Source organism: Cyprinodon variegatus, unplaced genomic scaffold (genome assembly GCF_000732505.1).
Source record: "Cyprinodon variegatus isolate N-32 unplaced genomic scaffold, C_variegatus-1.0 Scaffold481, whole genome shotgun sequence".
Taxonomy (NCBI): Eukaryota; Metazoa; Chordata; class Actinopteri; order Cyprinodontiformes; family Cyprinodontidae; genus Cyprinodon; species Cyprinodon variegatus.
The window spans coordinates 741,825-752,804 of NW_015150934.1; the positions used below are offsets into that span (position 1 = coordinate 741,825).

At 38.3% G+C, this 10,980-nt stretch overlaps 1 protein-coding gene across 1 annotated transcript in view; it reads left to right on the forward strand.

The window, feature by feature from the left end:
• Window positions 1–599: 599 nt before the first annotated feature.
• Window positions 600–10,980, forward strand: part of tecr (trans-2,3-enoyl-CoA reductase) — a 17,228-nt gene continuing 6,847 nt past the window's right edge. Inside the window, exons 1-5 of the mRNA XM_015389982.1 lie at window positions 600–813; window positions 4,677–4,727; window positions 9,698–9,749; window positions 9,838–9,882; window positions 9,973–10,166. Of these exons, the coding sequence (XP_015245468.1) occupies window positions 748–813; window positions 4,677–4,727; window positions 9,698–9,749; window positions 9,838–9,882; window positions 9,973–10,166 (408 nt within the window). The 5' untranslated portion in view covers window positions 600–747. The remainder of the gene's footprint in view (window positions 814–4,676; window positions 4,728–9,697; window positions 9,750–9,837; window positions 9,883–9,972; window positions 10,167–10,980) is intronic.

Sequence of the window (10,980 nt, forward strand, 5' to 3'; positions counted from 1 at the left end):
ACAGTATAGACACTTTTCAGATTAAGGGCCTGTTATTTATGGGAGAGTAATCTCTAGGAAACTGCATCAGACTCACTCATTTCCAGGCATTTTGTTTTAAATGACTGGAAAATCATTTAACACAAATCAACAAAACAAAATTTACGCAAATTGATTTATAAGTAAAACATTATATGTAAATCACAACGTGTTGCTGTGATGCTTCAGAGAACCATCCCAGGATATTTCCTGAAGGTTCACTTCAACCAATATTTAGGGAACTGCTTTATTCTCTATAATAATAATAATAATAATAATAATATTAATTTAACTTTATTGATCTCACACTGGAGAAATGTACCTCTGCATTTAACTCACACTGCTGTAACCACTATTCCAGCAAAGCCCCTCTCAAAGGGGAGTTTTATTAATAAATAAAAATAATTCTGTTTTATTAATAAATCAACCAGAAAATTGAGCCAATAAGAACAGGCAATTAACTGGTCAGTAATAAGCAATATTTCAAGAATGAAATTGACCATTTTGAAATGTATACATACGAAGCACAATACATATGTCTTATTGTAAACTACAGTGCCAAAGTAAATCCTATTATCCATCTTTTATCTTTTGCGCAAATTTCATTGGCTACATTCAGTGACGTGGGCGTGGTCGCCTGACTTCTACTGGACTTGATTGGCTGGTATGAACGTTAGGTTCCCACCCACCATGTCTTCATCCGCCTAATGTCGATACGCTGATTGGTCGATGACCCGTCATTCATCCGGGTTTAATAAGGAAGAGATACCAACTGCCAAGATGAAGCACTACGAGGTGAGTGGTGTTCATACATTGTTAAACCAGACCTCTTTTGGGTTAAATTCAATAAATTAAACCTTGTCGGTGTGTTTGGGATGTCTCTGTGTTTATAGGTCATATTAACTGGGTTCAGAAATTAGATTTTTAGCAGTGAACAGCTTAGCCCGGTTAGCACCATATAATGGACTGATATCTGAACAAATTTTTGGCCTGTTTTGGTGAAATTCACAGCACAAATCGTCTCAAAAACACAGCGGATCTTTAATTTAATATCTGTATTTTAATTGAGCTTATTAGAAGAACTCGTGCTGCAGGAAACATGCTCGACAGCATCGCCATCTCTGGCTGGAATGATCCATGGCTCTCCTTATCTTGCTCAAGCTTATCCAAGTATGCAGGTGAAATGTCATGATCGCGCGCTCAGCTCTTTTTTTAAACGAATCCACATGGTTTAATGTCACAAACCTATTCAGTCAAACAGCTTGAGATGTCAGGTGAACCTATGGATTGGTGGTGTTCCTAAAAAATAAAAAAAAAAAACACATTCAGCCGGATTAAAATGTAGATCAGACTTATTTCATCACTAAAATGACAATAACTGTGTGATAAGGAGCAGATAAACTTTTGAGGGCGTACAGATTTACATCAGTTCACAGTTACACCAACACCCTAAACCCACCAGACAGGATCTGAAGTAGTCTGGCAGAAACTGACTCAACCACTGGCAGGTCTGCTCCCATTTCCCTTCACAGGGCAAATATGGATTTCTGGCACCTGTAAGAAAAACAGTGGTCACTGGCATATGTGGTGCTAACACTGTTTATTCCTATATGTAAGCAGCAGAGGTGTCAAGTAACAAAGTACAAATACTTCGTTACTGTACTTAAGTACACTTTTTAGGTATCTATACTTTACTCCATTACTTATTTTTCTTCTACTAATTACATTTTCACACAAGTATCTGTACTTCCTATTCCTTACATTTGTAAAACAAACGTTACTCGTTACTCTTGGCTTCGGTTTAATATATATATATATATTTATATATTTATTTCATAACCCTAACCCTAACTAGTCATATAATGCAAACACTCATTGGTTAGCTAAAGGAAATCATCAGAAGCAAGCAGGTGTTCTTCAAACTACAAACGTGAATTGTCTATACCATGCTACAATGTCTGATTCAGAAAAAGATGTTGAAGTGTCTGAAAGGTCGGACACAGGCGAGAGCGTATCAGGAGATAGAGACCAACAAGACCTCCCTCATCCTTTGCCCTATATCAAAGAATTTTTCAATTCATATAGTGGCATCCGGCTGTTTTTTTTAAAGGTTACTTTATACTTTTAAGTCGTTTTTGGAGCACATACTTTTCACTTTTACGTGAGTAAAGAAGTCAACTTGATACCTCAACTTTTACTAGAGTGTTTTTAAATGGTAGTATCTATACTTCTACTTAAGTAACAAATGTTTTTACTTTTCACACCTCTGGTAAGCAGTATATTTCATTCTTTGAATATTAACTGTTGCAGTAAAATATAAGTATAATAAGATATGCTCCACAGCTTTATGTTATCTATATTAATTGCACACGCACCCATCAAGCACTGCGTTATGGGATTATAAAGGGGAAAGTGAACACCACTGATTAGTCCACCTGTTAGTGGGTGGGACATTTTTTTTTATAACTGCAGAGGAGACATTTTGATCATCAAATTTTGAGGACCAAAGTGCTTTAGATTCAAGAAATCTGTCTCTAAATGACAGGATCAGGTTGACTCCAAGACTTCACCTTGCATGAAAATGTTCTCAGGCTGCAGTGGTTTGACTACTTGTTGCATCACAGTTTGCTGCACACCCCCACGCTGGTCTTGAAGAAGGCTGCGTTATCTGATGGTCGCGTCCTTGTCCTGCAGGTTAATTTTCCCCTGCAACACAGTAAAAGGGAATTAGGAAAGATTTAAAGAGCATAATTAGTCTGAATGCTGATTGCTGATTTGATTATGGAATTTTCAAGATTGAGGAATTGATCACCAGGCAAAGCGGTTAGTTTTTTCTCTCTATTTGATCATTTAAATAAAGACATTATCATTCAGGATGTAAAACATGTCTGTTTGAATTATATTTTTATATATTAATTCATCAAATGAGAAGAATTAATTAAAGTTGAGATTGCTTTGAACTCCATTCAAGTATCTGTTTGCTTATGTTATTACTCCAAAAATCAGCTCGGTATAAATTATATCAGAGAGCAAAGAGAAATGCAGCGCTGCAGCGCCCTTCCTCAACAATATATTCAGTTTGTCTATGTTTGTATTCAGCACATTATCTTTACACTTCATCAGTTTGAAAAAAAAAACATCAAGTTTTACCTCTAAACCAACGCACACATCAGAGTAGGAAAGCTGTAAATCTGGTAGCTGAAAAGTTGTGGTCCGCTCGCCGTAGTGATTAAAACGGAGTCCTTCTTGCTTCGTCCTCGCCACAGAGTGAATTACAGCCTCTAACTGTCGTGTGGACGGTTTTATCTGGCAGGCAGGGGTAGGGGTGGTACAGCGGAGCTGGCCTGAAGAATGGAATGGGGTTGTTTCCCTGAAGTCACAGCTGTGGTGTCATGTATCCTGCCTGCTTTATGTGGGGCTAACTTTAATTTATACATTAATAAAATACATTTCTTGATTTAAAAAAAAGGCCAAAAAATCAAAATAAAAAAAAGTATTTATATTGAAAAGAAAACTATTGTTTAGATGGTGCTGACTCCATGTTTTCATTTCCTGGTTGGCTGTAACACAGCAGAACAATTTATAAGTCCTAAACCTTAAGAAAAATGTCCCTCTCTAACGTGGATGTTAAAAAATACCTAAGCTTCTTTAGGTAATCCGTCTGAAACATTCAAAATTCTAAATAGAGTAGTTAAAAGCATGCTGCAATTCTTAAAACCGAGAAAAAGCGTTATTTTAGGAGGGGTTTTTTTTTTGTTTGTTTTTTCCTATAACCTACAGAAAATTAAGATTTTTTTTCAGTGCTTCTTGGTGGTAAACGTTACATTTTATTCTTTGTTAGTGTTGGATTGAAAGGTTTGGTTGAGTTTTAAAGTCCAGCTCACTAACCCATGAAGTGTTTTGGCCTTCTGTGACAGACCTGTGGGACGTGAGCGGTCTCCGATTAAAGCCGACATATTGTGGTGAAAGTCAAGCATGACATCACTGCACAGATCTGTGTGGGGTCAGATGGGAAAAGGCTTCATGGACAGAGCTGCTATGAGATGTTTATATTTAGCTGTGGAGAAGAAGACGGGTGCAGGCTGGTTAAGGAAAGCGGCGCTTGTCGTTATAACTCTCTACTTTCCTCTCTCTGAGCTGGAGGTTGAGGTGTCAGGGGTCAAAGTGGTCTGTTTTTAGGGAAGTTTCATTTCCAGACAATTATTTGGGAATAGGTTTATTCTCTCCAGTTCAGCGTTGGAGATGCTTGGCATACTTTTCTTGCAACTGTTGTGAAGTATGTTTGTTCTGCAAGGCGTTGGGCGGCTGTTAAATTAAGCAGCAGAGCAGAAGTGAGAGGTGGGCAGAGAGAACTGAATGAAGAGGGTGGGGTCGAGGAGGAGGAGGCAAGCGACAGATTTATTTCCACAGCTGAGCTTCACCTCGCTCTTCTCCGTCTCTCTGCGTGGTTCTGGAGAGGTCGCTGTAGAACTGAGCGGAACAAGGGGGGATTCACTGTGAGCAGGAGGAGCAAAGGAGACATGGATGCCTTGGCGTTAGAGGCCAGTGGGAAAAAGACGAATAACGCCGCAGTGGCAGCAGCTGTTGTGCCAACAGGTCAAGCCCCTGCAAAACGTAAACCTGCTAAAAAAACTAAAAAGGCTGTTGTTTTTTTTGAGGTGGAGATACTGGACGCCAAGACCAAGGACAAGCTCTGCTTCCTGGACAAGGTACGAAGTTTCTCTTCTAACTCTGATTTGGTGCATTTGATTTCATCTTGAAATTACACTTCAAGTCACCTCAAACTTTTAACACCCTTAATTGTCTAACGATCCATATGCTCACTGCAGCGCATGCACCTATGAGCTCATCTATTACTATAAAGGCTCTCTGTGTGGAAGATGGGTGTTTTCTAGAACATGGCAGGGCTGCTGAAGCTGTGGCCACTGTCAGTCAGTGGGCATTTATCCCTGAGTGTAAAAGGGACACCCTCTGGAGTGCCTTTCATTCATGTGACGCTGCTGCAGACCCGGCTTAGTTCTCCTGATGACGTTCAAAGAGACACAGTGAAGATTTCATAATGTAGACTTTTCATTTCGCTGTTAATTGTCATATTTAGATGGAACTCCTGTTTATGTATATTTAGGTTTGTGGTTTTGCATCGACTGCTGCTTAATTTTATTTAGAATAGTCATAAAGAGTATTTATTATGATAAATTAGATATTCAGTTTTATTAGCTGATTCTCCACACTATTTACACAACTTTAAGTTTAATATATTCAAATGATTTAGTGAAGGATAACATAAAGTTGTCTTGCATACATGCAAAAACTTGATGCACATGTGGATAATCCTGTCCACCCTTATGGAGGTGGTGGCACCATGCTGTCAGGATAATGCTTTTTTTTAAGTAGGAAGAAAGAAATGGTTGATTCAAAGATGAATGGATTTAAAACGGGGAGGAAATCTTCAAAGAAGTCTGTAAACCTATCAGAGTTTAGACTGGGGTGGAGGTTTACCTTCCAACATCTCTGTGATACAGCCAGCAATCTTAAGGTTTAGATCAAAGAATATTCAGGTTAGAATGGACCAGACAATGCCCTTTGGATTGGTCTCAATTTTTACAAATACACATATATGATTCATACATGCACAGGACAAGATCCACACACACACAGAACGATTCACGCAAGCACAAAAAAATCCACACACAGTACAAGATCCACACACACACACAGAACAAGATTCAACAAAATATTTCTGGTCCATAAACGGCTATGAATTAAATGACAAAGTACCAGTCGTCTTAAATTCACTGCATTTGTGCGTGGATTTTTGTGACTCCCCTGACCTGCCTCGATGCACAAATGCATTTTTTTAGACAGAGAATGGCTTGCCTCCAATCACAAAGCTCCCTTGTATAAGCCAATCACAAGAAACTACTCCATGTGGGATGATTTACCCCCAGATTCCACATCCTCCATAACCGCCCTGCTCCGTTCCAGACCGCCTGTGCAAAGCAAAGCCTACATCCTCCATGGTTTCTCCCATCTTGCTCTGCTCCAACTTCCTTTGAGCTCGAGGCAAGCGTGCGCTATATTATTATTCAGTTCATGGGAGAAAAACATGCAGTAAGGGTTAATAATTAAATCTCTCCATCACACACGTTTCTGCCAAAAAATTTTTTTTTTTTTGTGGGTCTTTGTAATAGGAATAATCATACAAAATTGGTTTGTTCTCTACCTCCAAACTCAGCGTCTCTCCATCTATGCCTGCGATAAAAGTTGTAACTTTTGAAGGTTGTGTGACTAGATTTGATTAAACTTTTAAGCCTCTCGGTATAAAATATTTTGATCGTGATAAGGAAAAAGCTTCCTGGTACCAATAATTTGCATCAAATCATTTAATTAAATGGTCTTAGCTTTGGGGAATATGTAAGGATTATGTTCTAATTTCTTTCTAACCCTCAATTCCTGCTGAGCCTAAATTGTTTCACAAATAAAAATAGACATAAAATTCCATCCTAAGATGGAAAAAGCTCTGAAAAGACATTGAGTTATTTTCTATAAGATATGTGCAAATTCACTCAAAATAATAATCTGTGTTTAAAACTTTATAGAGCTATAAGCTAAATGAATGAAATATGCATTTATCGTGATTTTCTCTTTCTCTTTACGTTTCAGTCCACACTGGAAAAAATCAAGTCATTTCTTCTTAAAATAAGTGCATTTGTTCTTGAATTGAGGAGGTAAAAGAGACATTTTGCCAATAAGTAAATAAGGAAACACAATTACATTGTCATATTTCAAGTACATTTTATCTAAATATCTCATTTTAAGAGTAAAAAATACTCATTCCATTGGCAGATCCTCTTATTAACCTATTGCAATTAAGTGTAAAAACTCTTAATTTATGAAAATTTTACTAGATTTTTTTTCCAGTGGAAGGTTTCTTGCCTTTTTCAAATTCTCGGTTATTGCCTCCTTTATTCATTTATTTTGCAGAAAAATTTTTAGATGTTCAAGAACACAAACACAATTAAGCCTGAAAAATTATGTTCAGAAATGACTATAATACATTAGCAAAACAACTCATAACTAGCCCTGAAAATACAGGAACCCACTAAGTTCCAAAGCAACTGGCCTTTGATAAACCTTTGATACTATAAGCAGTACTCTATTAGTTTTTCTTTTTTATAAATAATCCCTTTAAGTTGTTTTTATTTACTTCAGTAAAATAAAACTGATCCTAGCCCCCCCCCCCTTTTTTTTTTTGTTTTACCTGGGCACAGTGAACTTGAGGCTTCCTAGCACCAATCAAACCTTTATTACAACCAGTATCGGCTCAGACAAAAATTTCAAATTTTGAGGACCGAAATGCTTTAGATTCAAGAAATCTGTCTCGAAATGACAGGATCAGGTTGACTCCAAGACTTCAGCTTGCATGAAAATGTTCACAGGCTGCAGTGGTTTGACTACGTGTTGCATCACAGTTTGCCATAGTAATGTCATAGGCTCCCTATGGGGGTGACAAGCTTGCTCTCTCCTCCTTTGGTTAAAGCAGGGGTGTCAAAGAGGTTCCAGAAAGGGCCGTGTGGCTGCAGGTTTTCTTTCCAACCAAGCAATAGCACACCAGACTGCAGTCATCTCATTAAATCATCATGTTCAGATTGGACTCCTTTAAATCACTTTAAATACCGCAGTTATAAAGTCCTCCATCTCCTCTAGCTTTGTGAGATGTCTGCTGATGGATGAAAGGATAACACATTTACATTATTCCATTTTAATTGGAGAGCAGTAGCTTTTATAGATTTATTTACACTCTTCAGTGCCTGGCTCAAAGTTAGTTGTTTATGTGTCAGATGGATTAATTTTTGTCACCGCTGGTGCTCAGGGAGATTTAGTGTGTTGATAGTATGTGTATAGAGTTTCATTAGCCACACTCCTGGTGCCATCGGCCAAAGTAAACCCTGCTTATTAAAGGCTGCTCCTCAGGATACAAAGTGTAAGGTGCTATCCTGAACAGATTAAACCCGGTTGTCGAGTTAGCAGAGTTTCTATGGTGATAACGGTCACAGTCTTATCACCTCCAGAGAGTCAAAGATGCGACCGATTCAGATTTGGATGTAGACAGAAAGGTCCCTGCAGGACCCGTTTACTAGGTTAGAGCTAAAATGACAGAGTTTTCAGTCAGACCACGACAGAGCAGCGTTATCAAGTCAATTTAAAAATCTATCTTCAGACGTTTTGTGAGAACTTTGCTGTGGATATAGATTCACTTTAACCAACTAGTCTAGTACAGTCAACGATGATTACATAATTTACTTTAACGTAAAGGGCATCAGGAGGATTTTTCACTGGCATGTTAATAATTACAGCTGTGCAAATACCACCATGCACAGCTGGGCACATTGTAACAGTTTAATATCTGTTGCAACACATTAATAAACAGAAAAATCTCAACAATGTTGAGTTAATTGGAGCCAGCATAAACACCACTGTCGATGACATAAAGTCATCTGTTAGTATTAAGATAATCATGCTTATCATAGTGGGAATGCTTTCCATGGATGATTTTTAAGCAGAAGACAAATTTGACCAATATAGCTAAAGTGATCTTAGTTAAATGTTTAAATGCCTCTCATGATTCATCCACAATCAACACAATCAGATCCAATCCAAGATCCGCCTCTGATGCAATCTAAGTACTCACTCTCTATGACCAGAATCTAGACATCAGACTGAGCCCAGTTGAGATTTCGCTGGTCGAACTCATCTATCAGAATCAGAAGAACAATTCCCTTTTTTTGCAAATGTTCAATACGGAGGTTGAGGTAAATCAGCTCTTAGACTTTTGTAATTATATATATATAATCTTTTTCTCTCAATATGGGAATATATGTCTTGGGGTCAAAAGAGATGAGTGATGAATAAAAAATGTTTTCTTCATTATTTTTTACTCCTTAGTGTTTAGGGGTTAAATCCAATTTTATTGGTACATTTTACAGAAACAAGAAATATGAAAATGTGTTTATGTTAACATGATTGTAAATTAAAAAAAAAAAGGAATATATCAAATGTTATCATTTAGAAAAGTTGGTAAAATATGTTTAAAAGTTAGCATTGTCTCTAGCCAGCCCCCAGCTTTGGCAGTCATAACACAGCAGGATCTAAGTTGGTCATCGGCTCCAGACCAGCAGTGGAACCCTACTGGTGGTTTCTGAGCTCCAACTGCAGTGACGTCATCCTGCTGAAAATACTTGGAGGTCCTGGACAGGTCACAGACAGAAGTTTTAGGAGATGGTTCAAATGTTTATGGGGGGGGTTCTATTAAGGTGCTGCATCATTGAGGTTTGCAGGGTTAACCAAACCCTAAAAAAGACCTAAACTACTTTGCTTACAGCAAAGATGACCGCTTTAGTCGATTCTAAACATTCACTCTTGTGCAGCTTTCCTGAACACAGCAGCACTTATTGCCTTTGTTTACTTCCCGTGTCTTTTTGTTTTTGTTTGTGTTGATATATTCAAGCCAACTGCTGTTTCTGAAACAGCTGTTAGATAGCCCACATCCAGGAGGTGTTTAAGCAGTCGGAGCTAAATTTACCACTAACCCCCATCATAATTGGAAACAGGATTATGATCTGCTCCTTTGTGTATGAGTGGGTGTCCCCTTGTTTATTTACTGCCATGGTATTTGCAGGTTGAGCCAAATGCCACCATCGGGGAGATCAAGTCTATGTTCCACAAGAGCCGTAAGTACTGTTTTTACTGCGTCTCATATGTTTGACACTTTATTTTCTGCCTTTATATGAGTCAGAGCTATTTATCTCTCTGTTTCAGACCCTCAGTGGTACCCAGCCAGACAGTCTATTCGCCTCGACCCCAGTATGTCTTTCCATTTGATCCAATTAAAGCTGAGCCTGTGCAGGTTTTCCTCTGAGTAAATCTAAGTGTTCAGTAACGGCTGTCTTCTAGAGGGGAAGTCTCTGAAGGATGAGGACGTTCTGCAGCATCTTCCTGTGGGAACCACGGCAACCTTCTACTTTAGAGATCTGGGAGCTCAGATCAGCTGGGTCACAGTAAGTCCAAACAACAATCACCTTGAAAACATGACTGTGAAAGTGGGCTCCAACAGGCCGTCAACACCAAGTTCCCACTGTGCAGGAAATGTTTCTGACTGAAAAGTCTGTGTGAACTTTTTATGGATCTACTTCAAGGATGTTTATGTGAACATGAGTGGTAATAATTTATTTTTATCTTCAAAGAAAAAAATTTATTGCAGATACGTAAAACCCAACTAAAACAATACATTGCAAAGCTCCAGCATTCAGTGTTTTTGTGTCCTTTGGCAACACACCTCACCCACATTGCCAGCTGATGATGGTCAGAGGGCCTTTTAGCGCCAGTGTACAGCAGCTTTGCTTCTGTCAGTGAGCCGCAAGGCAGCTGTAGCTACAATGTAGCTTACCTCCACCATCAGTGTGTGCGTGTCTAACATTAGCTCTGATGGCTGATGCCTAATCTGTTTGATTTTATTGACTGGATATTTCATTTGTAGCTTTATTTAATTTTTATTTGATATCCATCTGAATCATACAATGTTTAACATTTATCCATGAAACGTTTTGAAAGCTTTTAGGCTACATCTGAAAATAAGGTCAACAATAAAAATTAGGCCTAGTTTTGCTGTAATGTCAGGCTGTGGTATTCATAAGATACTGATGCTGGAACTGAACAGTCCAATAGATTTGTATTTCCTCCCAGCTGCTAAACATGACTAGTCCTTTGATTCCAACTTCACCTGCTTCCCGTGATCACACAGAGCCAGAATTCACCATAATCTGCTGTTTTGAGCACTAACCGGGATTGGTTATTGGTTATGTAGTTCTCTAAAGGAGGCCCTTGGTGTATTGATTTCTGTTTGGAATGAAACCATAAACTATGAATTCTGTGAGTTTGTAAGGATATTTTTAAATGTATGAT